We start from the raw sequence: 27,200 nt of genomic DNA, 5'->3' as shown, positions 1-27,200 counted from the left end.
TTTAGGCTATGTGATGTCGATCTTTAATCCTTTAGGTGATGTCTGGACCTTTGTAATGTTGTTCTTTAGTCTTTTACTTGCCACAACCAATCAGATCGATTCACCGTCTGTAGGTGCCGTCTGAGAATTGTGCGTGTTTCGCCGGATTATTGCTCGCTGTTCTCTGTGCTTCTCTGCAGCCCAAGGGAGCTTGGCATGCCGTGATACTCGGTGCATTCTCGTTGTTTTTCGTTTAGTCAAGCTATATGAATAAATAGTTCAACCCTTATTTGTGTCTGCGCTTTGGGATCCAACCCTTCAGCACACAACAGATTAAAAGTCAACAGAAGGCGAGGATTTGAATCCCACCTTCACCAGATTCTAGTTCAACTTTATTCTTATTCATTTGTCATTCAACTCCAAGTTACTACTTAAAAATTATTAGTAATACTACTACTACTTCTACTACCAGTAGTAGTAGTTGTAGTAGTAATCAATAGTTAATTACTTTGCAATTTTCACAGAATTTCTCCTTCAATTTCTTTTATAAGCATTAAGGTATTAGCTTTCAGCATTCCCACACAATTTCTAATTGTGCTAATAGTTAATAGTTAGTTTGTTAGTTAGATTGTGGTTAGTCTGCGTGAGTGGTTGGTTGTGAGTTGAAACTAACTGTCGGGTTAAGTTTTTTTTTTTGGTTTGGTTTTGTGTCGCAAGCCAAAATTTGAGGTGAGAAGCAACTTTTAATATCAATATTTTTTTTAATGGGATTTTTAAAACCCACCAGGTCCCGCCTCTTAAAGGCACATGCATGTTTAGTATTTTCTATAGATTTAGTACTTGCAATTTGTTTTGTTGTGTTGAAATATTTTTACAATATATGTAAAAAGTGTGTTTTAAAAAGTGTTTTTTAAAAAAAATGTGTGTATTTTCATCAGTGGTGGGCACTTGTGGAATGTTGAGCGTGTGTGATTGGCTTTTAGAGATCACCTGATCTAGACACCATTTTTGCGTCCGTCGTTTCTCTTCCACAATATTTGACGCTTGTGTATTGACTATGACGTCTGATTGGCTGTTGGGAGTCAGCTGATCAAATCTCTTCTTTTTTTTTCATCGTTCTTTCTTCCGAGCTCTCGATCATCTCCCTCAGCGACTTTTCAGCCTTTCGTACTTTTCACTTTTCCACATTTATTTATTTTAGCATCCAACACATCGCCCTCCCCTTCCTCCTCCTCCTCCTCCTCGTTGTGCCTCCTCCCACCCTCTCCCACTCCGCCAAATCCAGCCCCGCGATTGGCCGCCGCTCTCTCCTATCTCACCATCTGCGGTTGTAGAGCTCCTTTCTTTGCTTTCCCTCCTGGCGTCGGCGGCACTCCTTCGCGTTTTAACCTCCTGCTGCTTTGCTCATCCACGGGAGCGATGGAGCCGGCAGTGTGACTTTCCGCGACCGACAATCCCTTGGAGGGGAGGATTAAAAAAAAAAAAGAAGCAAAAAAAAAAGTGGGGTCACCATGTGTGAACTTGGCGGTCAGGGAGGCTTGGATGGTCGCTGGCACTGTTCGGCTGCTCAGGTAGAGAGCTTGCTTGCTTTTTTTTTTTTAAACTCAACTTTTCTGTGGTGAGACAATATGAAGGGTGGAGGATTGATTATTCGATTTTTGGCTTGTTGTGGCGGTTGATGTTCAATTCAGTCTGTTTTTGTTTGTCCTGGCTTGCTTCCTGTTCTTGACGAATCAAATATTTAGCTTTTTTTTTGTGGGGGTGGTGTGGCTCAGAGAGGTCAACAAACTCACTGAATAATGTTTTTTTTTTTTTTTATGTCAACATGCCAACCTGGTTGAGTTTGAAGGTAATGTTGTCATGTTTGCCAATTGAGTGGTGATCAGCTGCTTGGAAGCGGCCGCACTCACCCACTTTTTCACACTCAGTGGTTGGAAAAGCAACCAAGAGGATTTTTTTTTTTTTTTAAGTCTTTCTTCCAGGCCAGAGCGCATCATAAAGTTGTTTTTTTGGTCATAATCTTATGTAAGCGCCTCAAACGCACGCGTACGCAGGTCACGCCGTTTGTCACGCGCAGGAAATGACGTTTGAGTGAATTTGGTTTACGTAGCGAGTAATGACGTAAGAATACGCAAGAAGGCAAGCTCAGTTAGTACGTTTGTCGTTGGATTGTTTTGTGGTGTGTTTTTCATACAAAAAATGTTTACTGCACTGGTGACTTGCAAGTTTTAGTAGGTTAGTGATAATACTACAGAGTAGGGATGCGCGATAATATCGGCGGCCGATAATTATCGGCAATTATCGACCAATTTGACGTCAAACAGATAAACCAGATAATAGAGAAATCTGCCGATAATTATCGGCAATTTGATTTCATACAGATAAACCAGATAATAAAGAAATCAGCAATAATTTATAGACATGCCACATTGGTCCATCTGTTGTGGTTGTGGCTCATATCAATAAAACTCAGCATCATGGTGCTTTTACATACATTGAAACATTGTACAAAGTTTATACAATCTTTCAATATATTTGTTAGGACCCGAAAGCATATTTGTATTCAAGTTCATTTTGCAAACAATTATCGGCTTACTTATCGGTTAACGACATCGGCACCTCTAAATTACTGGTTTATCGGCATCAGTTGAAAATAGCATTATGATGCATCCCTACTTCAGAGCGTTCACGCTTTAAGCACAACTTCAAGTTAAATTAACAGGTACATTATGTTGAGTAAATTAAGCAATTTTTTTTTATTACAAATAAAAAATTGTCAATTGCAACATATATTTGCTGAAAATTAAAAAATAGTCAAAAGACCAAAAATGTGTTTGAATGTTATTGTGGAATTTTTATTTTTATTTTTTTCTTGACTTGCATCATGCATGGTGTTTTATTTTTCATGTATTCAGGTTGTCATCAGGTTCTAAATTTTTAGTGAATATTCACTTAACACAGCTCAGCAAAGCCAATGTGTGCCCTAAATTGGATCTAAATAATAATAATAATAATAATAATAATTATAATAATCTTTATTGGCAGCAGCATTTAAAACCACTTTAATGCAAATGTTAATGCTAAATTATTTAAAAACAAATGGAAAACACATGATTATTTCTCAAGATATGAAACTATAGTTACTCGCATTCCTGAAAAAAAAAAATAGTTGAAAATTTAGCTTGATGAAATTCTGACATTGATTTTCAAAAAGCTATAAAATGTGAGCTTGCAGCGTGGAAATGAACTTGAACGGACGCAATCACGTGCGTTGCGGCTTCATTTGCGCGTTTTTCACGGCTCTTTTCTGAAGAAGAAACTTTCTCCATCTCCATGAAAAGCTCCTCTATTGTTCCACCGTGCCACTCACTCCCCTCTTCCGCTTTTTATCCCGGCCAACATCTACTGCAATGCATCACAATCCAATTTTAATTTAGCGCTGGCACGAGCAAGCGCACACACGGGAAACACGCACGCATGGTACATCTCACGCTTGTGAATACGCGCGCCGTGTTTCCCTCCTCGCTAATTCAAATCATCACTGCCACGCCCGCCAGCATTCATTTTCTTTCTAACATCGTTTTTTTTTTCTTTTTTGGAGGAGGCTGAAGTTGGCGTCGCCATGGCAACAGGGGCAGGCAGGGAGGGAGGTCGGGTGCGGGGGGAGGGAGGGGCCGACAGATCAATGCGGGTTCGAGGTGCTCAGTGTTAAAAGTGGAGCACGGCCGTTGCTCATTTATGTCGACACAATGCAAAGCGAGTCGTTTGTTGAGCCCAGGAACATATTGACGTTTGTTTCTTTGGAAAATGGTTATTAAAAAAAAAAAGAGAATTTTGGAAAGATCTGAGGTTCGCCGGATGTTGCGAAGTCAGTCGTGTGAACTTGGAGGTTGCCATCCTCACTTCTAGTATCTGTGACGTTGAATGTGTACTGGCATTGAATCAGAAATTAGGGTTGGCCTTTCAACTGGCTAAAGCGTTGGCTGTCACGTGTTAGTTTTAGTTTTAGTTTTTTGTATGGAGCATTTGTGAGTGTAATTGCAAAGTGGGAAAAAAAGGTCACTCTGGTTTTATGCTTAGTTTTAGTATTAGTTTGTTTTTTGCATGGAGCATTTGTAAGTGCAAGTGTAAAATGGAAAAAAGGTAACTAATTTTTTAATACTTAGTTTTAGTCTTAGTTTTAAGGTCAATATAATCTTCTGTAATAAAGTAAAATATATTTAAAATGAACATTGGACAAAAAAAATGTCGCTTCAGTTAGTTTTCTATTTTCTATTCTATTTTTTTTAAGCATTTTTTCCTTTTATTTTCATTAATGAGAATGATTTTCCAATTTAGTTATTTTAATACTTTGGCTCTTAGCAGCGGTAGCCTATAGGGGTGTTAAAAAAAACATTTGATTCGGCAATATATCGTGATATCACAGCGTGCAATTCTCAAATCGATTCAATAGGCGGCCGAATCGATTTTTAAAGATCCATATTTGGTGGAAAAATAGTGAACAAATCATCTTACTTAGGGTCAGGGTTCATAGCTTAATCCCTTAATCACGGAAAAGAATGTTATATTAATGGAACATTAAGCCTTAATATTTGATTTCAATGCTGTTTAAACATGAAACAGATTACAACCTGTTTGTTAAATACAGTGGCTCACGACGGAAGTTTCCGACAAGCAATACATTTTCATACAATTCTTTAGTGTACATGTACAAGTTTACTGAATAGTATTTTCTAAATTTGAGTAAAAAAATCGCAACAATCAACTTATAAATTCATTAAGCGGGATTAATTGGTATCGAATCGTGACCTATGAATCATGATATGAATCGAATCATCAGGTACTAGGCAATTCACACCCCTAGTAGTCTATATTAAATATGCTATAATAATAATAATAATAATAATAATAATAAATAATTTAATTTGCAGGCACATTGAACTTTTAGTGAGTGTGAAATTATGAAACATCTTTTCTTTTGCCTTCTTTCCTCTTGGCTTGTGGGGGGGACTGCACAAACCAGCGATATAGCGAATAATATGCAACCAAAGTACGATGAAAAATGTGCAATCATGCAAATGTTGAACTGGGGAAAGATGAAAAAGAAACTGGCCTTTTTTTTTGTGTTGTAGCTCACAGTTGAGTGGTTGGGAATCAGCGATGTAATGAGCATTTGTGTTTTGATGATGAGAGCGATAATAAAGGCATCCGCATGCGCCCCCCGGGGGGTCCTAACAGGAGCCAGTGTTTGCTTCCTGTACAGCCACAGCTTGGGAGGGGGTTGTCATTCAAAACAAACACCGCCGCTAACGCTGACCTTGTCTTGGCAGTCGGCGGACGACATCCTGGTGGCGTCGGCCGAGTGCCCGAGCGACGACGAAGACATCGACCCGTGCGATCCCAGCTCAGGTGAGAGACCCCCTTCACCTGAAACTCCCACCACCTGCCCCGCCCCATTCTCATGCATGTCTGCTGTTTCACACGAGTCCTTCACTCTCCTTTTTTTTTTTTTTTTCCTTCTCTTCTGTCGCCACAATGAATTATTCACAGGCTACTTTTTCCTGGTTTGTGCCTGCAGGCGTTACCTAACACTTCGCTCGCCCGCCCACGCGCTTCCTCTCGCTCTCATCCTTCCTACCTCCTCCTTTATGCGTTCCCGTCTTCTTTCTCCTCTTTTCTTTCCCGTCATTTTCACACCCCGAGAGGATTTGCATGCAAATGATTTTGCGTGTTATGCGCTGGCACACGGCACTGGCACGTTTTGCTGCTGCGCTGTGGTCACGCCTGATGACTTATTACCTCAAATTGGCAAGCCCCCGTGGAGCAGACGTGCCGTTGCTCCAATTAAGTGCGGCACCTCAAATGGAAAGCTCTACTAGGGATGTAACCAGATCCAAATCCCTCATCTGGCCATTCGCGTGGATCTTAAATGTAGGTGACCAAAAACATGCCTAATTGAAGTTAAACTGCCCTAATAAACTAGTCATAAGCGGGTGCTAGAACTAAAATATAACGACGCTGATATTGTGGCAATTTTAATGTCATGATATTGCCATGATTGTTACATTACCTTTACATTTAAAGGGATACTTGACTCATTGAGACATTTTCAGCAGTAAAAAGTTAATATTTTTTTCAGTAATTAATGTGGTAACTTCATTATTTTTCATGTACAATTAATACCTTTTTTTAAAAATATTTTTTTCACTTGCTGTCGACTGATGATGACATCACCTGCGCTGAGGAAGTAGGTAACGGCCAATTATGGCTCAGTTTACTGACCATAACGAGAAAGCAGGTGATTGGTCATTACCTACTTCCTCAACACAGGTGATGTCATCAGTCGACAGCAAGTGAAAAAAAAAAAGTTTTTAAAGGTATTAATAGTACATGAAAAATAATGAAGCTATCAAATTCATTGTGGACAAAATAGTAACTTTTCACTGCTGAAAATGGCACAGTGAGTTCAGTATCCCTGTAAATTACCGTTTCAACATCATTTTTCAAAATTTATACCGCCTGAAAGTCCTACGTGGCATCAATAAAGCTGCTGTTTGCAACAATTAAGTGCCGCACCTCAAATAGAATACACTTTTTTTTTAATTACTAGGGATCAAACGATATCCAAATCCTTCATCTGGCCATTAGCATGGGTCTTAAATGTAGGTGGCCAAATCATGCCTAATTAAAATTAAAATGCGCTGATAAATGAGCCGCTAGAGAGTACTAGAACTAAAATATATACGATATTGTGGAAATTTTAATGCCACGATATTACCATTATCAATACATTATCTTTACCTTTAAATGACCTTTTTAACATAATTTTTCAAAATTTATACCCGCTGTAAAGCAGACATGGCATCTGTAAAGCTATATCTTGATATCATGTTTAAATCATGTTGTAGCACATTTTATTTGTTATTTGAGAAATATATTAAATGTGCAGTCAATCCCTGCATAGTTGAGGTTCGACACCCACCGGTTTTGTATATTTGTAGATTTAAAAAATAAATATGTATTTTATCATGTTTTTAGGCGTTTTTTTTTTCCAATTATATGCAAATAGCAGACTTGACTATAATATATATATATATATATATATATATATATATATATATATATATATATATATATATATATATATAAAAATGATTGACTCGTGTTTATTTATTTAGCAACTTAATTTATTCAATCACATACTTGTTATTAACCTGTGATGTAAATTTTATTTACTTGTATACTTACAATGTTTGTTTTGTTCTTGTTTTGCTTATCTTTACTGCATGACCGATTTCTGTTCCATGTACAGCACTTAGTATACAGCAATTCTTGTTTTATAAAGTGCTTTATAAATTGAGTTGAGTTGTATTATAATATTTTTCCAATACCCCCCCACCTGGCAGCACGCCCCCCCCTCCCGGAGGTGAAGGTGTTCCCGGGCCCGTCGGAGGTGGTGCGTGAGAGCAGCAGCACAACGGGCATGGTGGTGGGCATCGTGGCGGCGGCGGCCCTGTGCATCCTCATCCTGCTCTACGCCATGTACAAGTACCGCAACCGCGACGAGGGCTCGTACCACGTGGACGAGAGCCGCAACTACATCAGCAACTCGGCCACGCAGCCCAACGGCAGCGCCAAGGACAAGCCGCTCGGCATCACCAAGATCTCCAAGAACAAGAAGAACAAGGACAAGGAGTACTACGTCTAACCTTTATATATATACACTATATATGTATTCCAAAAAAAACCAAACAAACTAAAGGCTCATTGTACATAAATAGGTATATTCTTCCCAAGAAAAGACATGCGACGGGCGTTTACACGGACACGGACACGGACGTTTACTCAACAGTACACACATCCAAGCACAAACACGGACAAAATGTACAAAGCGAGCAGAGCCTCAGGAGGACCGGGCTCCTTTTCTTTTCAGAACCATTCCAGACGGACGGAAGCATGATCGACAGTAGTCGGGCGCCCAGGGGAGAAAAAAATCGGGGGACTATTAATTGCTTCAAAATGTCAGTCGTCCTTTTTGGGGACAATCCATTGGATCATGTTGCCTCTCGTGCTTGTCCTCGTTAGGGTCGCAGGTGCGATGGAGCCTATCCCAGCTGACTTTGAGCAAAAAGAGGGGGGAGGGGCCAAACAAACAAACAAACAAACATTGACAGGCCTTGGCTAACTTCAATCAGCAAGGGAGGAGAAAATACTCAAATGTGATTATCATATCAGGTGTGGCCTGCTTTACAAGAACGTTGATGTGTCGATACACGCATACATATTTGTGATCGGAAATAGTGAACATTTACGATTTGCTTTCCGATTCATTTGGGGAGAAAAATCACTCGGTGGACGCCAAACCACATGATGATCTTTCGGAGACGTCAGATAATCGGGACTTTGATGGCAAGAGATGGGAAATGCTCCAGTTTGGCCCAATTGTCAGTATGGGTGTCGCCTGGTTGGAGCTTGTAGTGACCACACCTCAATTGGTCATCGTCAATATTGCACAGGTTGAACATTTACGATTTTCCATCTTAACACACGAACACCATAGGATAATCACTCACTATAATCTATCAGAGACATCTGATTATCTGGCATCTGATAACTCGAGAAAATACTCAATTTTGGCCCAATTATTGGTCTGGGTGTAGCCTGCTTTACTGGATTCCAGTTTGGACCAGTAAATATTGAACATGTTTAACATTTACGATTTCCCAAGCAGATCTTAACACACCGAACACCATAGAATAATCACTCACTATAATCTTTCAGACACATCAGATAATCTGGACTCTCCTTACTTTGTCAGAAAAGGGGGTGAAAATGCTCAAATTTGGCCCGGTTATCAGTACGGGTGTAGCCTGCTTTACTTTTATCCGGTGTGGACCAGCCACAATGATTTATGATCGTAAATATTGAACATGTTTAACATTTACGATTTTCCATGCAGTTCATGGAGGAAAGGTCACTTAGTACACCCCACACCGCAGGATAATCACTCGCCAAAATATTTCTGAGTCATCAGATAATCTGGCCTCTGCTTACTTTGTCAGAAAAGGGTGGGAAAATGCTCCAATTTGGCCCGATTATGCAAATGGAGGTATCCCGCTTTATCTTAGCTTCATGTCAGTACCGCAGTATATATCGGACTGATTGCGTTCAGTGCAGCGATCCTTTTTTGTTCCTTTCATATCGTATTCCTTCTATAGACAAACATCAAGTCGGCAATTGACATTTTTTCCCTTTAAGGACATGAAGCACATAGCGGAGAAATTGTGGGTCTGCTCGCATGTGCGTGTGTAGAGGGAGCGCCAAAAAAAAAAAAAAACAAAGCATCAAGATGTTCAGAACCCTTTCAAGTATCTTCCCAACAGTAACAAGAAAAGGAACAAGGACACGAGCGTCGGGACGGGCCGGGAAATCAGGGTGCGGCCGCAAAAGCCGGCAGATGCTTTGTTTTGGACGGGAAACGTGCGGGACATTTTACCCCTGGGAGACTTCACATGCTACCTACACACTTCACATACTGTATGAGGACCTGCACTTTCTTAAAAAGAAGAAAACCACGATGAGGATGAAGGATATACTGACTCTCTGGGGAGTTGTTTGTCATTGCACGTGAAATTGTGGATTTGTACCCGCAGACAGGCGGAAGGAGACGCCGCCGCCACCATCTTAGAGTCGCATCGCGGAAGAGACAAAATGTCCTCCACGGAGCCTGTGGAGAAAACTTGGGTTGACGCCATCCGCTCTTGCCTACTTTTTTGTGTGTTTTTTTTTTTTTTTTTTGTGCCCCCCAAATCCTGAACACGATGTACAGTGGTACCTTGACTTACAAATTTAATTCACATCGTATCTCAAATCAACTTTCCTCATTGAAATGAATGGAAATGCTATAATCCGTTCCAGCCCGCTTATAAAACACCCCAAAAATTTGTTAGTGTGTTTCTAATGAGAAAAATAGTTCACACATACATATATGTATGCGTGTTTGTTTTTTACAACAAATTTAGTTTTAAATCCAAACTCATGGAAAACAGTAGCAACCAAATATTTGAAGTCAAAAGTGAAGTAAAGTGAAAATAAATATCTTGGAAATTTGATTTACCACCGCCCTGACAAATATGAAAGATTAAAAAAAACAAAATCATGTATATAAAATGAGGCTTCAAAATCTTTAAAAATCAAGCCATTATGCCCACTGAATCTCCACGGCAAGAAGTGCTAGCCCTCAGCTAGCTCGCAAGCTAACCGACTTCTGGGACTTCTCTCATCCGACGGACGGGTGGCTGCGGGCTCATCCGCGGTGTCCGTCAACTTCTCGCTTCTTCTGTAAAATGTAGCATCCATTTCTGGAGCATGGCTATAGCTAATTAGCTAGCTAGCTAGCTAACTGAACACTGTTGTAGTGCAAATGGGCCTAAGTAATAACTCAAATTGATCCTTGCACAAGAAACGGAAAATGTGAGCACAAAACACAAAGTAAACAACATGAACGCCGGATGTTGTGAAGCACAAATCGTAGGTCAAGACAAAGCGACAAAAACGTGTTTTTGTTTTGTTTTGTTTTTTCTCCCCCCCCCCCTGTTGGTCCGCTTGTAAGTCAAGGTAACTGCTGTCGATCCACACGTGTGTCGGTGCCATAACGCCAGTTTTCCAGTTCTTCCACGCGATGCATGTCGGCAGAACGCAATGAAAAACAAGTGCGTGTGTGTTATGTGTGAGAGCTGACCGTCGTGTCAGACCCGCCATCTTCCTTTTTCTTTTATTTCCCTGCTTCATGTTCTCGCCATGAGACGTCTCTTCTCTCTTCTTTGGTCTTCTCCACCCCGAGCGTCCGCCGTAGGTTGTCCCATCGACCATCCGATATGATTTTCTACATGTGTACACTTTTTCTACAGTATTTTGCGTTGATTTTTATTGTTACGGTTCTTTGATGAACAGAAAAAGTGGAAATTTATTATGGAAAAAAAAAATAGTTTTGAAGATTAATGAGTAAATAAAATATTACCCAAGTGAGCCGGCTGCTGTGCGTGCGTGTGCGTTGGTCGAGATGGAGAAGCCACAAACTTGATTTTCTTTTTCTTTTCTATCTTTTCCTTCTGCTCCCTTTTGTCTTGGCCTGGAGGCTTTTTTATTGGTCGCCATCTGTGGCGACTTTGACTGCCAGCAACTGGGACAGTGACAAACATTTTTATTTTTTTTGTTACATTGGCAGGCCAAGTATTTGATAACTGGACGATCAGCAGCGCCTTTGTGAAGACCCTGGCAGATTAGATCTCTCTGAGACTGAAATCTGATTGACAAAAAAACAAAACAAAAACAATTCATCCGGTAAGTGAAGCACTTGTTCCAAAAAATTTTTTGCAGAACTGTTGAACCTCTTTCACATTTTCATCCCCCCTGCACCGGTTGACGAGTCGTCAACATTTTCATCAAGACGTTCATGTCATCATCACGCTCGCGCACACTCCGGCACATCTCCTTTCAAATGATCTCCTCTTTATGCGTCCGCGTTTTTGTCGAGAGCGCGTCTGCATTTTAATCGCCTTGCTTGCGGCCGTGTGTGTGCGCGTGTGCGCACGCACACACGCAGAGTATGTCCTTGCGAGCGAACAGAACATTTTGTCATATGCAATCAAAGCTTGCGCCAGACTCAACACGCTGTCCTTTTATTGTCGACTTTATTGCTTCAAATGAGACACAAATGGCCACAAAACTGTCCTGCTTTTTTATTTTATTTGATTTTATTTTATTATTTTTTTTCCCCTTCCCCCTTTTGACTCCCTTCCCCAGGGTAGCATGAAGGCGAAACAAAACTAGCATGCTAATCAGAGTGTGGGCCTCCTCCAAGGCCAAACTGTTCTTATTTGAATCGTCGCATTTTTTTTGTTTGGTTTTGTTTTGTTCTTTTATAGCGAGTTGTGAAATATAGCATCACCCATCCGTTGAGTATATGTGGTTTAAATTTGGTAGCAATTGGACAAAATGGCTTCATGCACCTAAAATGGCCGCTTTAAAGAAAAATGGCTGACTTCCTGTTTCTTTTCGGGTATGGAGTCTTGAAACTTTTTAATGTGTCTGCTCATGATAGATAGATATGTCATCCAAACTTCATGTTGCGAAATGGCCAAAACTTGACTTTGAAACTACCATTTTAGGGGCCTAAGATGGCTGTTTCAAAGTAAAATAGCTGACTTCCTGTCTTTTTAGGTATGGCTTTTTGAGATTTTTTTTTTGATTTTTTTTTGGGGGGGGGGGGCTACTCATTGTAGACATGTCTGACAAACGTCATGTTTCCAAGTGAGTTTAACATTTCAAAATGGCCGCCTCAAATCAATATTGGCTGCCCTCCTGTGTCGTTTTGGGTATGGGCTCTTAACTCATTCACTCGCTGCCATTTTCACTGAAGCAACCCCCTTCGCTCCCAGCTGTTTTACTGGATTTTGACTCATTTTGCAAGGCCCACAGAATACTGTGTTCTATTGCTATAAAAATGTGGAACCCACCAAAAGAAAGATTAGAGTCTCTTCTTTCATCAGTGGGGGGAAAAAAAAGATATTTCTGTCTGTTTTCCGTTTTGCAGCAATTAGCATTAGAATATAGCTAAGTTTCATCATTATTCACAAAATTTGTTTGAAACTGTGGGGGAAACAGCCTTTTTGCAACATGGCCCTGGTTGATCTCTTATACTCTGCTGCCACCTGCTGGACGTTTTTTTGTAATAACTACCGTTGCCATTACCATTCTCTTCAGTTCAGAGGCTGCATCAAAGCCTTCTCTATGGTCTAGCATGAAAAACATTTTTAAAAAATTTTTATAAATACATCTTTGGGACACTGGTAATATTTAAAATAGAACATATTTATACGTTGTTTTTTTTGTTTGTTGTTTTTTGAGCAAATGAGTTAAAATACAGCTCCCAAAGCCTGTTTTTCCAAGTTACCTGAAGTTTGGAAGTCATATTTGTCACGCGCAGAGACACAAAAAGTCTCATGAAGAACATGCCCATATAAAGAAACAAGAAGTCATCCATCCAAGTGGAATTTTCAGGTTTCAGCCAAAAACTCATTCTCCTGTTTTTGCCTGATAATGTGGATCGTACCAGAATTGGACAGCAATACAGACCATTTATTTTATAATTTTGTCAGTTTTTTTTTTTTTAGATAATACATTTTTCTACTTTTTATGAGCTTTTATTTAGCTGTTTTTGTCGCAACCCTCTTACAGATACTCTGGCTTTAGGAAAACATTTTCAACAGTATTGCTAAGTGAATCCTAAGCAATTAAATAAAAGTTACATTGTATATGAATACTGATTTCATTTGAATCTGCTAACTAACAGGGTTGCAAACCAGAACTAAATACTCGTTTCGGCGGTTTTCCTCAAAAGTACATGCTAGCTGAGTTAGCTACAATGCTAACTGGTCAAGAACAAACAAAAGCTATGTAATAAAAATTAAAATTAAAATCTGATGTTGTGAGTAATCTGGTTGCATTGAAAAATGGAAGCTTGCTAAGATATAATGTTTAATCCGCTGAGCCATGTTGCTCACTATTTTTTTTTTTTTATCTCTTCCTCTCGATGACGAAAAAGGTTTTGGCAACCAGCTTGTTTTTTTTTTTTTAATGTTGAGTGTATATTTACTACTATTTAAAATGATTGTGATAAAATAACACATTTGAACAATTATGAAGGGGACATTCATAAAATAAGACCACAAAAACTGATTTTAAACAGATTTTTTTTTTATTTTTTTTTATTCTGTTCTGTGTGATATTTGAGTTGTTCATCAAGAGGGAAGGACTTGAGGAAGCCACGCCCACAAAAGCCCCAACCTTGTTTCTCATGCCAGCTCATTCTCAAACTGGAGTGTTTTGTGTAAGATGTTCGTGCTACGTTAGAGTGACGAGAAGAAACTGGGCGACAATTAGCGTGTTCGGACCTTCAGGATGATGATGATGATGCTGCTGATGATGATGATAGTGATCATGGAGGTCCAGACGACCGGTCAGTCTCGACAAGCTGTTGGCTTGTGTCACCACATCCACGCGTCAGACTCCGACATCCCAAGCGGCATTTCCTCCAACACGCAATGCCTGTGAGTACACTTATACACACAGAATAAAGTACATTTCTGTGGAATTATATATTAGTATTAGAATAACATTTAAATCCATTTATTTTTATTTTTTTCATTAATTTCAATTTTTTTGCACATTTTATGTAAATTTTTTTTGTGGCATTAGTAAGTTATTTTTATTTTTGCTCCTTAGTTTAGTTTTACTTTTTTTTTTTTTTTTTTACAAAATTATGTAGGTTTTTGTAATATTAATGTTGTGAATTTTTAATCAATATTTGTAGCTTGGCTTCATGTTTGGGGTTTTGGGAGGTTGTGTATGTTTTTATCCAATTTTATTATGTATTTTAATAATTTTTAGATGAGTTATTCTTGTATTTGTAACACTTTGATATAGATTTTTTTTTTTAAATAACTTTTTAATTAATTTGTTTTGGTCATACAAACGAGAAAATGTCATTAGCACTTCTTTGCATTTGCCGCCATTCATCAAGAGGCCCTCCTTGTTTTTTTTTATTTTGGAAGAAAAATGTATACTAGGAAACTTGTAGTAAACATTTGAAAGGGGAGTGATCTTCAAAAACTCACATTACTGTATATGCATGGTCATAATCACATACTGGCATTTGCACTGATTTGTTAGTGCAAGTTGCCCAGCTGGCGATGTGTGTGTTCCCTCCAAGGTCAAGGCGGCTCAGTGCAGGTGTGATCCCGTCCAAAAAAAAAAAAAAAAAAAACGAAGGACGAACCTCCCTGACTGCATGCAAAACACGCACACAAAACAAGACTAATAGTTGTGCATGTGCGTGCGTTGGTCAACAGGGAGGTGAAGAGGACCCAAATCCGAGTGATTTGTGGCAACGCCTTCGCTGGCCTTCAGAATCTCAGGAAAGTGTGAGTGGGAATATTCATTTTCTCTATCACTGCAATCAAATATTTTTTAAGTATTTTTTCCCTTACTAATTGTTGACTTTGGAGCAAATTCCTACTCAATTTCCACCATTTGTGCTCACCTGCAGGGAAATCATTGACAACCGCGCCCTAAAGACGGTGGCCAGCTTGGCTTTCTCCCGCCTCCATCGCCTGGCCAACGTGTAAGTGACACGTGAGCGGTGTGTCGTTTTATTTGAATCCGCAGTGTTTCGTCTTCGGTGTGGAACGTGACGAACTCTGGCGGAGACTAAACAGGAAGTCGAGAACGAAGTCCTGGGAGAGACTTGTACGTACGTGGCGTGTAGACGACTGCAAGATCTTTTCAGATCTAATCACAACCTCCACCAAGGTCAAGCGTGTCCAGCTGAGTGGTTTGATAAATAAATGAGGTGCTTGGCGATGTTGTTCCACTCCACTCCAGTAGATGGCAGTGAAGTGTGTGCTAACATACTGCTGGGTTTTTGTTCCGTGCCTGGTGGGGTCACGTTCCTATGCATGTGTACTGTATTCACTTGGGGAAAAAAAAAATCTCCTGTTTTTCTGACTTATTTTTTGGGAAGCCTTGTTTTTTTGAGTATTTTCTTTATTTTTCTGTTTTGCTGAATATTTTTTTTCAGTTTTACTGAATATTTGTTTGTCATCAAAAAAAATTCCGAAAAACAGGGGGAAAATTATTCAGAAAACAGGAGGGAAAATTACTCAGAAAAACAGGGGAGAAAACATTATTGGAAAAAAAAAAAAAACAGACAAAAAAATATTCCAAAAAACAGAGCACCAACTTCTGCTTTTCAGAGTATTTTTTTCCCCTTCTTTTTTTTTATTTATTTATTTTTTATTTTTAACCTCTGAACTCCGAGTGAACTTGTTGCAGAGCACTGACCTGTTTATATGACTGGATAGCCAATAGCCCATACACGCCATTGCAAGCCGTTGAAGTCACAGGGCGGCCATCTTATTACTCCCACCTCACGAGCAGCTACTGTATATACTATACGGTATACGCACAGAAGAGACATATACAGCTCGTAGTGTAGGGCTGGAGGTGGGGTGGGAGGTTTTGTGCTAGTCACTATTTTTAACAAGTTTTTTTGAATAATGTTTTTCCCCGTTTTCCTGAATAACATTTTTTCTCCTGTTTTTCTGAGTACGGTAATTTTCCTCCTGTTTTTCCTTAATATTTTTTCCCCATTTTTCTGAATATGACCAAAACAAATTCAATAAAACAGTAAAAAAAATATTCAAAAAAAAAAAAAAACAGAAAGAAATACTCAAAAAAATCAAAGCTCCCCAAACAATTAGTCAGAAAAGTTAGTTTTGTTTTTTTTTCAAGTGTATGCAATACGCTTCCGTAGTTTCCCACCTCAAAGCAAGCAGATTGTTTCTCTTTGTAACTCAAATAATTAGCTAGTTAACCAGCTAGCTGCCAAACAACAACAAAAAAACATTTTTTTTCAATACATGGTGGTCACTTGGCCCCAATGTGAGCAGTGTGTAATGTCAACTTAAGATGTACGCTAAAATCTCTTCTCAAAAAGCTTTTTCTCCAAAGTTGTTTTTTTTTTTTTTGTAGAGAGACTCCTGATCTCTAACTAGTTTGCTTCCTAACCAGTTAGCAAACCAACAAATTGCTCTTTCACATCTCTTCCTGGCAGGTTGCTTAAAAAAAAATAAAAAAAATCCAAGTAACCAGCAAGCCAGTTAGCTAGCCAACAAAATTGCTAGTTAGCAGCCGCCCCCCTACTTCTACACGAGCTGGGTCACTGCCCCATTTAGCCCCAGTGCAAGCAGATTGTAACATAGAACAAGCAAAAGGTTAATGAAGACTATTTTTTTATTTTTTTCATGAGTTGACTAACTTGCAGACCTGCTGTATTTATAACAAAATGGGCAGTTAGCATTTTTTTTTTTATTCTACCATTGCTGTACCTGCTGGCCATGATGCTATGAATTGTAATGTCAAAATGTAAGGAGATGGTAATCAAGGTAAACATGGTAATAACTACTAAAGTTTAAAATGTTCCAAATTTAAAATAATAATTAAAAAAAAATATATATATATATTTTTTTTTTTCCTTACAGCTTCATCTCGGAAAACAGCGCGTTGGAGTCAATTGGAGCGTTTGCTTTCTCAGATCTCCCCGAACTCAACGAGCTGTGAGTTCCGCTGCCAATATAGCCGTTAATAAAAAAAAAACAAAAAAAAAACAAGTTAGCGAATCTTGCTGCGCTGTTCCAGGATAATCACCAAGTCCAAACATCTGACGTACATCCACAGAGATGCCTTCAAGGACCTCGTCAAGCTGCAACGTCTGTGAGTTAGCTGTTCATTTCACAAAGTACGCAAAAGTACTCACTACTGCAGTACTTGAGCAGATGTTCAGATACTTGTGAAACAAACAAAAACTCATAAAAGTACTATTTCAACTACTGTACATAAGTAACGTAAAAAAAACTAACTACATAATACAATAGTAAAAAATAGTTTTGATTTTTATCTTTCTTATTGTAAGATTATGAAAAAAAGACATTTTATTTTCACAATTTTTTTTTCTTTATATTCAACAATCTGCTCGCATCGTTGCTAAGTGGGACACTGCCACGGATTAGGAGGAACATAATGCTAACTGACAACTTTGTTAGTTAGCTAGCTAGCTAGGTACAGTAGTTACTCTGATTATCAAGAACCCAACATGGATTTTACTTTAATAAATACTTTAAAAGGATTAAGACTAATATTTATTCTGCCTCATAAGACCCCAAAATCTGAATCAGTTGAAATTTCAATTACAGTTCAGTCTTTCTATATACGTCATGTAGTCATCTGTGGAGGGGTTTTTTTTTAAAAAGAAAAAAAAGTAAAACGCCTCTGAAGAAAGTACAGATACCAGTTATCAAATATATGGAGTTAAAGTAAATAGGTGGTCATAAAAAAAGTCCAGATACCTGTAAAATCTACTCAAGTACTGTAATAATAAGGAAGTATTTGTGCTTCGTTGTGGTGTGCACTTTTCAGAATCATCTCCCACACGGGAATCACCACCTTGCCCGATTTCTCCAAGATGCACTCGGCCGTCGACAATTTACTGCTGTAAGCATCCGCGCACAGACACTTACACTCATACGCTTAACTTATACCTTGCATATGAATATGAATGTTTCCGTGCATTTGGCGTTGCCTAGCAACCTGCATGATAACAGTCGCATACAGGAAGTGCCCGCCAATGCCTTCAACGGCGTTTGCACGCAAGCCATCAGCGACATGTGAGACATTACACTTATTATTTATTTATACTATATTCAAGCATTATCATTATGACTATCATTATTTTTCGGACCATAATCGAGTTTCAAAAAAATGAGATCAAATGTTTGAAATAATAAGTGATTTTTTTTTTTTTATTGGGGGCGCTCGCATTGATGTTGCCAGACTGCTGACCAGGAACGGCATCAAGACGGTGGCGAGAGATGCCTTCAACGGCACGAAGATGCACAGATTGTGAGTCGCAAGTATGGTACATTTTTAGAAATCCAAAATGAATCATTTGTAACATTTCGCTCGCTCTGTCTGTGAGGTCGCTGAAAGGCAACCGGCAACTTAGTCACATCCATCCAAACGCCTTCGCGGGTTCCAGTGAGTTGGTCTTACTGTAAGCGTGATTCATCCAAGTCAACATATACATTTTTTTTTTAATGCACAGTGCTACCTTGACTTACAAGTTGGTTCCATTGAGTGTGCTTTGAATTCAAATTTAACTCTGATTTCCCAATGAAACGAATGGAAATAGCATTAATCTGTTTTTGCCACATGCAAACATTTTTTTAATTTAGAAAAATAGTACTATACAGTATTGTACTGCATAATCACATGCAGTAATGTATTAATAAAATAGAATGTACAAAAAACGAACTACTTTTTTCTAATCTTCATCTTAATATTCTTTGTGGTAGCATGTTAATACATGCTACATGCTAATACATTGATTAGCCTCATGTGAATGTGAATTGCTGCCATCTTGTGGCAACTATATGCAATTACATACAACTTTTTGGTAGGGTGTCAATATTCACGGCAGCAAACAAAAAACAAGGATTAACCGTGTTTTTCTCTGCGAGCTAACCACTTGAACTGATGGATGTTTGTGACATTCGCTGCCGCCATCTTGAAAAACTACATTGGTGGCACTCGTAAGTCAAGGTACGACGACGGCTTTTGGTTTCCAATTCATACCGCCTCCTTGTTCGTTCCCCTTGCGCTTTTTTTAGCGACATCTCGCAAACGTCGCTGAGCTCGCTGCCGGACGCCATCTTGGGCAACCTCCGAAGTCTGATCGCCGAGTCTGCGCTCCGCCTGAAGGAACTTCCTCCTCAACGAGCCTTCGCCAGGCTGCAGGAGGCCAACGTCACCTACCCGTCGCACTGCTGCGTCTTCCGAGACATGCACAGGAACAGGTGGGATCATTCATGATTACATCAACAATAATTAAATAAACTAGGGCGGCACGGTGGGCGAGTGGTTAGCACGTCCGCCTCCCAGTACTGAGGACTCGGGTTCGAGTCCAGGCTCCGGCCTTCCTGGGTGGAGTTTGCATGTTCTCCCCATGCCTGCGTGGGTCTTCTCCGGGTACTCCGGTCTCCTCCCACATTCCAAAGACATGCATGGCAGGTTGATTGGGTGCTCCGAATTGTCACTAGGTGTGCTTGTGAGTGTGGATGGTTGTTTGTCTCTGTGTGCCCTGCGATGGGCTGGCAACCAGTCCAGGGTGTACCCCGCCTACTGCCCAAAGCCAGCTGAGATAGGCTCCAGCACCCCCCGTGACCCTTGTGAGAAATAAGCAGTCAAGAAAATGGATGGATGGGTAATTAAATAAACTAGACTAAGTGCAATTTCTAGAGAAATTGCGTGGGAATGCTGAAAGCTGAATGCTAAGATTTTGAATGCTTAATGAAGTAAATTGAGAGATAAATTATGATCTCCTGGTTACTGGTCAACTGACTTTGCTGCCGAGCAGTATCAGACACCTGGTAATGATGATAAGTTATATGTATGGAAGTGGGCGTGAAAAGTGATATTTAGAAAAAGTTCAGTGTCTGTCCCATTGGGAATGAATGGGGAAAAGTTGATATTAACTCATTCAATCCCAAAAACGTGTAAATACGTTTTTTAAATACTTTGTCCTTACCTACCAAAAACGTATTCATCCGTTTTTTCGTTTTTTTGGGGGGGGGGGGTATTTTAATGCTAGAGCACACAGAAGACTTTGATGCAGCTTCTGTCCTGAAGAGGTCACTTAAAGCAATGGTAGTTATTACAAAAAAGGGGCCAGCAGGTGGCAGCTGAGTATAAGAGATCAGCCAGGGCCATGTTGCAACAAGCCATTTTCACCAATGTTTTCATCAGGTTTGTGAATAATGATGAAACTTAGCTATATTTTAATGCTAATTGCTACAAAACTGAAACAGATACAAATACACCTTTTTTTTGACTGATGAAAGAAGAGACTAATCTTTCGTTTGGTAGGTTCCATTTTTTTCATAACAATAGAATAGTATTCTGTGGGCCTTGCAAAAATCAGTCAAAATCCACTTGCTTCAGTGAAAATAGCTGGGAGTGAATGAGTTAAACATTAAATTGTGCCTAACTGTAAGTAATGTGGAATCAGACCATATTTACCCCAGGAGGCATGAATTTTTGAAGGTAGTTGAAATTTAACGGTGTAAACTGGAAGTATTATGTGAGAGTTGTTACACGGCAAAAAAGTGTGGAGAACAATAATTGTTTGTTGTTCTGGACAAGGTAAGAGTAAGCTAGCTTCTTTTACTAGCGTTTGAAGGTGTCAAGTATGTGTTGTGAAAAGAATGTATTCTAATTTGTTGATTCATATTCATAACTTTTCATGACAATGAATTCCCACTTGTGTTGCCTTTTTGCTGTTGCGCTAACAAAGCAGCTATTTCTGACCGTGCGTTATTTTTAGCTCCACGGATCCGATATGCTTGCTGCCGGGAACCCGCGAGGAAACGGCTTTCTACTGGGACCACTGCTTGGGGAGCTACAACACCACGTGCAACCCGGCCCCCGACGACTTCAACCCGTGCGAGGACATCATGAGCGCCACGCCGCTGCGGGCCCTCATCTGGGTGGTGTCCGTGCTGGCTCTGCTCGGAAACGTGCTCGTGCTGCTCGTCTTGCTAGGTGACACCTTTATTTGTCCACACGTTAGTAGATTTAGACATATGTACGTAGAAATATAACTGTAATGTAAATAGAACGTACGTATGTTGACGTTGGACTGAACTTCAGACACTTCACCACTAGATGGCGGCAAAGAACTGAGCAGCCTCTGGACATCATCAGTTCATGTTATCTGGCAGTCAAAAGTACAGTCTTGTGTTTCGTGCTTCGGTTTTTTTGTTTTTGGCGCTGGGATTTGGCCAAATAATTTATTTATTTATTTTTTAATCCGGAAAAATTTTGTGTTAAAACTGCTCTATGTAACAATTTACCCAAAAATATACTTACAATGTCATTTTATTTAGTTTTATTTCATGGCTGTGGTGTCATGTGGCATTGTGTACGTGAAGAAAGGAGCGTGCAGTTTCGTTTTTCAGCCACAGGTGGAAGTAGACATTCGAAATTTTATTTTCTGCGTTCACAGCTTTAAGAAGAAGAAGCAGATGATGCCTTGACACCAAATAAAAGTGCCATCATGATGACTAATATTAAAAGACAAGGCTCCTGTAACATTATGCAGTTTGAGCTTAAATTTATAATCATTGATTTTTTTAAAAATGTATTACGTTATGTAAAATATTTACATAAAATTTTCCCTTGCAGGCAGTGCGTCCAAGCTGACGGTGCCGCGCTTCCTCATGTGCCACCTGGCCTTTGCCGACCTGTGCATGGGCGTGTACCTCCTGGTCATCGCCGGCATGGACGCGCTGACACGGGGCCACTACCACAACCACGCCATCGACTGGCAGACGGGCCTGGGATGCGGGGCCGCCGGGTTCTTCACCGTGAGAAAACACATTACCAATGAATTGATGGCATTTCTATTCACCTGTGTCCGGAAATGTGCGTGCGTGCGTGCATGTCAGGTGTTCGCCAGCGAGCTGTCGGTGTTCACGCTGACGGCCATCACGCTGGAGCGCTGGCACACCATCACGCACGCCCTGCGTCTGGACCGCAAGTTCCGCCTGAGGCACGCCTGTGCGGTTATGGCGGCCGGATGGATCTTCTCCTGCCTCGCCGCGACCATGCCCACTGTGGGCATCAGCAGCTACAGCAAGGTCAGACACACACACCGGACACTTCATTAGGTACACATGGCATCCATCGTGAGAGATAATTGCGCTCAATTTTGATTGACAGCTGAATGTTAGTGTTTCAAGTGGTGGTTGTATTTTGTGCTGCTATTCTGTAATGATTACAGTTTGTTTTTTTTATTTGAGGATAAATAAAGTCAATAGATGGATTTCTTTTTTAATTAAAGACATCAATTATCAACTATTTTATGCATGATTTTATTTTTTGTTGTAATTTTTTATATATATATATATATATACATATATATATATATATATATATATATATATATATATATATATATATATATATATATATATATATATATATATATATATATATATATATATATATATATATACATATATATATATATATATACATATATACATATATATATATATATACATATATATATATATACATATATACATATATATATATATATATATATACATATATATATACATATATATATATATATATATATATATATATATATATATATATATATATATACATATATATATATATATATATATATACACATGCATATATATATATATATATATATATATATACACATGCATATATATATATATATATATATATATATACACATGCATATATATATACATACATATATATATATACATACATATATATATACTGTACATACATATATATAGATATATATATATATATATATATATATATATATATATATATATATATATATATTTGTGTTTAACAAATGATTTCATTATCAACAAATTTGTGAAACACTACGAATAGACTATTAAGCCAGGCCTCTTTTTTTTGGGGGGGGGGCATATTACAATAAAGTGTAATTCCACATCCACTACAGTAGGTGGCAGTCGTGCACACATTTAAAAATTTACAACATAAAATATATTTTTTTTAGGTTTGTTTTAGGGCTGTCAAAGTTAAAGCGTTAATAGATTATTTAATCACAGAAAAATGTTGCATTAATCATGTATTAAAGGCACATTAATCGCACTATTTTTTTTTGGACCGCACTTGAGCCTTGAACGTAACCGCGGATGGTTACATTGAAGGCTGCGCAGGTCAGTGATGAGGTCAATGCACGGCATTTCCTACGCCTGTTGTTCCAAAATGAGCAGGGCGACTCCAGTCGTTGGTAAATTTCGCTTTAAAAAACACCCCGACGGGACTTTAGATGAAACAAAAGTAATTTGCGTTTAATTAATTAATAATTGCTGAATTGCACCCAATTGATATGATGCTGTTACGTTTTCAGCAATACACGCATGCATGCAATTGCATTTATTCAATGTTTTCAAATGACATTCAGATAATAAAATGTGTTAATGTCAAAATATTACCGTATTTTGTATTTATTTTATATTACGCGAATATGCGAGTAATTTAGCTGATTAATCGTGATTAATCAAATTTAAAAAGTGTGATTAATCAGATTAAAAATGTTAATCGTTTGACAGCACTAGTTTGTTTACATAACTTATTTTATCATCAACAAATTTGTGAAACACTACACTACACTACAACGCCTGTTCTTAAAGCGCTTTATAAATATTAGTTGAGTTGAGTTGTACATTTTTAAATATTTTTTTTATGTTTGTTTACATAACTTATTTTATTATCAACAAATTTGTGAAACACTACAACATACTATTAAGCCAGTCCTCTTTTTTTTTTTTTTCCTGCCATATTAGAATAAAGTGTAATTCCACATCCACTACAGTAGGTGGTAGTCGTACACTCATTATCAAATTGCGCAGAATGAGTATTAGCTCCTCTGCAGAGGTGTACTTATAACAGTTTTATAGAAAAATTATACTATATTATCTTCTTCCTTTGTTGGGGAGTGCAACAAAAATAATTGCGAAAAAGTTATTTAAACTGTATTTTGCTTTTTTTTTCTTTCTTCGTTAGAGACTCTAGTTTTGGGAGCTAATACTTATTTTTTCTTATTTTTTTACTGTTTTTAACAACATTTTTTATTACAATTATGTACATTTATATGTATATTTTCTTTCTTTGTTGGGGAGTTGTAACAGAAATAATTGAAAAAAAAATATTTTAACTTTTTTTTTTTTTTTTTTTCATTTGAGACTCTTTCATTAAATTGATTTTCTTAAGAAATATATATCTTTGATAATTTTGTTTTGGGAGTTAATATGTATTTTTAACTGTTTTTAACAATATTTTTTATTGCAATGATGTACATTTTACGTACATTTTTACAATATACTTTATTTTTTTTTCCCCCTGTCTGCATGCATCTGTTCTTATTGCTGCTGGAAATATAAATTTCCCAAAAGGGAGCCATCTCAAAAGGATCAATAAACTCAAGTCTAAGTCTAAGTCCAAACAACATTCCTCTTAGATTTTAATTTCCGTTTTGTCGCAAAAATAAACGCGCCCATCAATGGTATCCCTAATCAAGTGTCCTCCGGCCAGGTGAGCATCTGCCTGCCGATGGACGTGGAGTCGGCGTGGTCTCAGGTCTACGTGGTGTCCCTACTCCTGCTCAACATGGCCGCCTTCGCGTGCGTCTGCGCCTGCTACCTCAGCATCTACCTGGCGGTGCGCCACCCGTCGGGCGCGCCGGCCCGCGCCGACGCCCGCGTGGCGCAGCGCATGGCCGTGCTGGTGTTCACCGACTTCCTGTGCATGGCGCCCATTTCCTTCTTCGCCGTGTCGGCAGCGCTCAAGCGGCCGCTCATCACCGTGTCGGACGCCAAGCTGCTCCTGGTGCTCTTCTACCCCATCAACTCGTGCGCCAACCCCTTCCTCTACGCCTTCTTCACGCGTGCCTTCCGCCGCGACTTGGTCCTGCTGGCGGCGCGCTTCGGCCTGTGCAAGGCGCGTGCGCACGGCTACCGCGCCGACAGCTCATCGTGCCAGCAGCCGGCGTGGGCCGCGCCTAAGAGCGCCGCCGTCAACGTGTGCCTGACGGCGGCCGTCCACGCCGACAGATGACCATGCGACGACGTTCGCCTATAGGCCATGACGGCTTATTTTGAACATTTTTTTTTTATTGACGAGACATGAGGGATTTGCCTTCAATTTTTTATTCAAATGAGACACAAACTCACCACTAGGTGGCGCATCTATGCACTAATTTAGCTTTTCATGCCACGAAAACCCTTTCGTCAACTTGACAGACAAGAGAAAAAAAAAAGCAACAAAAAAATTCTATACGTTTGGGGTCAGAGATGACGCACCCCTCTTTGCCCCTCTCATACTGTCAAAAATGAATAAATAAATAAAAAGGCTAATTTAAAAACGACACACCCTCTGCCCCTCACACAGCTACAAAAAAAAGTGATGTCAGGCCAGCTACTGAATTATCTTTTTTGCACTCACCATAATCCACTAGGGATGTAACGATATCCAAACATCACGATACGATATTATCAAGATATGAAGGTCACGATACGATAATTATCATGATATTGTGGGGAGGTTGGCGGTACAAAAAAAAGGGTCACAATAATGGAAAAAAAGAAATAGCTCATACTAAGAAAAACATACAATATTGTGCTTTTGTGCATTACAGCAAAACATAGAAACAATCTACAATCTCTAATATTTAACAACACATTAAGTTTCTCCACATATTGACTCGGTTCACAAGCATATTACGTGCCCCTTCATCTGACCATTAGCGTGGATTTTTAACCTATAAGGGCCAAAATATGCCTTGTGTAAATTCAACTGCAATAAAAAGGTAGCCAACAGAGGGTGCTAGAACTGCACAAATTAAAATCAACCTGACTTTTTTTTTTTTTTTTTTTTTTTAACAGATGTGCCGCTTTTAATACCGTGACATGACGCCGACGATATATTGTGGCAGTTTTAATATCCCGATATCACGATATTGCCATTATCGTCACATCCCTCTCATCCACCCCTCAGAAAAAAAAACAGCAATAGAAAGCTGGGTTTATTTGCTAACTACTAAATTACAAAATTTACTGTGCACACCGAAAGAAAAAAGGAAAAACATCTTAACAGCCATTCACAGCCGTCTTTAGTTGATAGTCTGCAAATTACAAACTTTTGCTCCACGGTGCCAAACAAATTCACCATTTGGAGGCCTAAAATTACACATTTAGTATTCATATTTGCATACAACCTTGAATATTATTATTATTATTATTATTATTATTATTAGAATGTTTATATATTCTTTTGCACTTATAGCCTTTATAAAGATGCTTTCTGTAACCATGTATGTGCCAGAACAGTGTTGGCGTGAGAGCTGTCGTTTTATCTTGAAGCCAAGCTATCCTTCACAGCCTCCAAGGCATTCAAGGACAAAGTCCAGACCAATTTCAGCTGGGGGTTTTTTCCCCTTTCTTCCTTACAGCAGCATTCACACACACGCACACTCAATGACAACCCAGATTTTCAGGACTACAGCTGCAAGGATCAACACAAGATGATGAAGAGCGACTTCCCCAAATTTCCCACATCACACGTGGCGAATGCAAAATCTCAGGAGACTTGAGCACCGTGAGCCAAACTACGCGAGAGTCAAACTATGCGAGAGATACTGCAGTGCACAGTACACAATGTGGAATTAATTCCAGCAATACCTGAAAATCGCCACGAGATGGCAGTATTGCTCTTCCTGCTCCCCATGTTTCATAAGTGAGTAGTTTGACTTTATTTATTATGCAGGTGTCTTGACTTGTACGATAACTAGGACTGTTAAAAATGTTACCTGCTATTGTCTTAATGTTAACATTTTTCTGTTACTACTTGTGAAAAAGGTAAAGGAGCAACGGTAAAGGTAAAAACGTTAACTTTATAGGTAATGCACCACCGCGCAACTGTTCAATTATATGAATTACATAACCTAAGTACGAAAAACAAAA

The 27,200-nt window shown here is 39.0% G+C and overlaps 2 protein-coding genes across 31 annotated transcripts in view; both read left to right on the top strand.

Moving 5' to 3' along the window:
* Positions 1-9,320, top strand: part of LOC144005456 (neurexin-1a-like) — a 105,399-nt gene extending 96,079 nt beyond the window's left edge. For all 28 annotated transcript variants that reach the window (XM_077503653.1, XM_077503652.1, XM_077503654.1 and 25 more), the window contains 2 exons: positions 5,310-5,388; positions 7,386-9,320. In XM_077503653.1, the coding sequence (XP_077359779.1) occupies positions 5,310-5,388; positions 7,386-7,687 (381 nt within the window). In that variant the 3' untranslated portion in view covers positions 7,688-9,320. The remainder of the gene's footprint in view (positions 1-5,309; positions 5,389-7,385) is intronic.
* A 1,805-nt stretch (positions 9,321-11,125) lies between these two features.
* On the top strand, positions 11,126-26,554 carry fshr (follicle stimulating hormone receptor). Of its 3 annotated transcripts, XM_077503657.1 has the most exons (15): positions 11,126-11,322; positions 13,876-14,090; positions 14,892-14,963; positions 15,089-15,163; positions 17,082-17,156; positions 17,239-17,313; positions 18,016-18,090; positions 18,183-18,263; positions 18,430-18,498; positions 18,575-18,649; positions 19,266-19,451; positions 20,978-21,195; positions 21,838-22,019; positions 22,101-22,292; positions 24,775-26,554. In XM_077503657.1, exons 2-15 carry the CDS (start codon positions 13,942-13,944, stop codon positions 25,294-25,296), a joined length of 2,046 nt encoding a protein of 681 aa, XP_077359783.1. In that variant the 5' UTR covers positions 11,126-11,322; positions 13,876-13,941; the 3' UTR covers positions 25,297-26,554. The 3 variants fall into 3 exon arrangements, with proteins under 3 accessions (XP_077359783.1, XP_077359782.1, XP_077359784.1); XM_077503656.1 differs by lacking the exon at positions 11,126-11,322 and having other exon boundaries at positions 13,367-14,090; XM_077503658.1 differs by lacking the exons at positions 11,126-11,322; positions 18,575-18,649 and having other exon boundaries at positions 13,367-14,090.
* Positions 26,555-27,200: the final 646 nt, after the last annotated feature.

Source organism: Festucalex cinctus, chromosome 17 (assembly GCF_051991245.1).
Source record: "Festucalex cinctus isolate MCC-2025b chromosome 17, RoL_Fcin_1.0, whole genome shotgun sequence".
NCBI lineage: Eukaryota > Metazoa > Chordata > Actinopteri > Syngnathiformes > Syngnathidae > Festucalex > Festucalex cinctus.
Note: the sequence above shows the minus strand (reverse complement) of the source record. Positions and strands in the feature narration are given on the sequence as shown.

Coding starts and splice junctions, on each gene's coding strand:
- fshr (XM_077503657.1), top strand. CDS start 13,942: ATGATGATGATGATGCTGCTGATGATGATGATAGTGATCATGGAGGTC. Junction 18,264..18,429: donor ACGCAAGCCATCAGCGACAT/GTGAGACATTAC, acceptor TGATGTTGCCAG/ACTGCTGACCAGGAACGGCA. Junction 18,499..18,574: donor GGCACGAAGATGCACAGATT/GTGAGTCGCAAG, acceptor TCTGTCTGTGAG/GTCGCTGAAAGGCAACCGGC.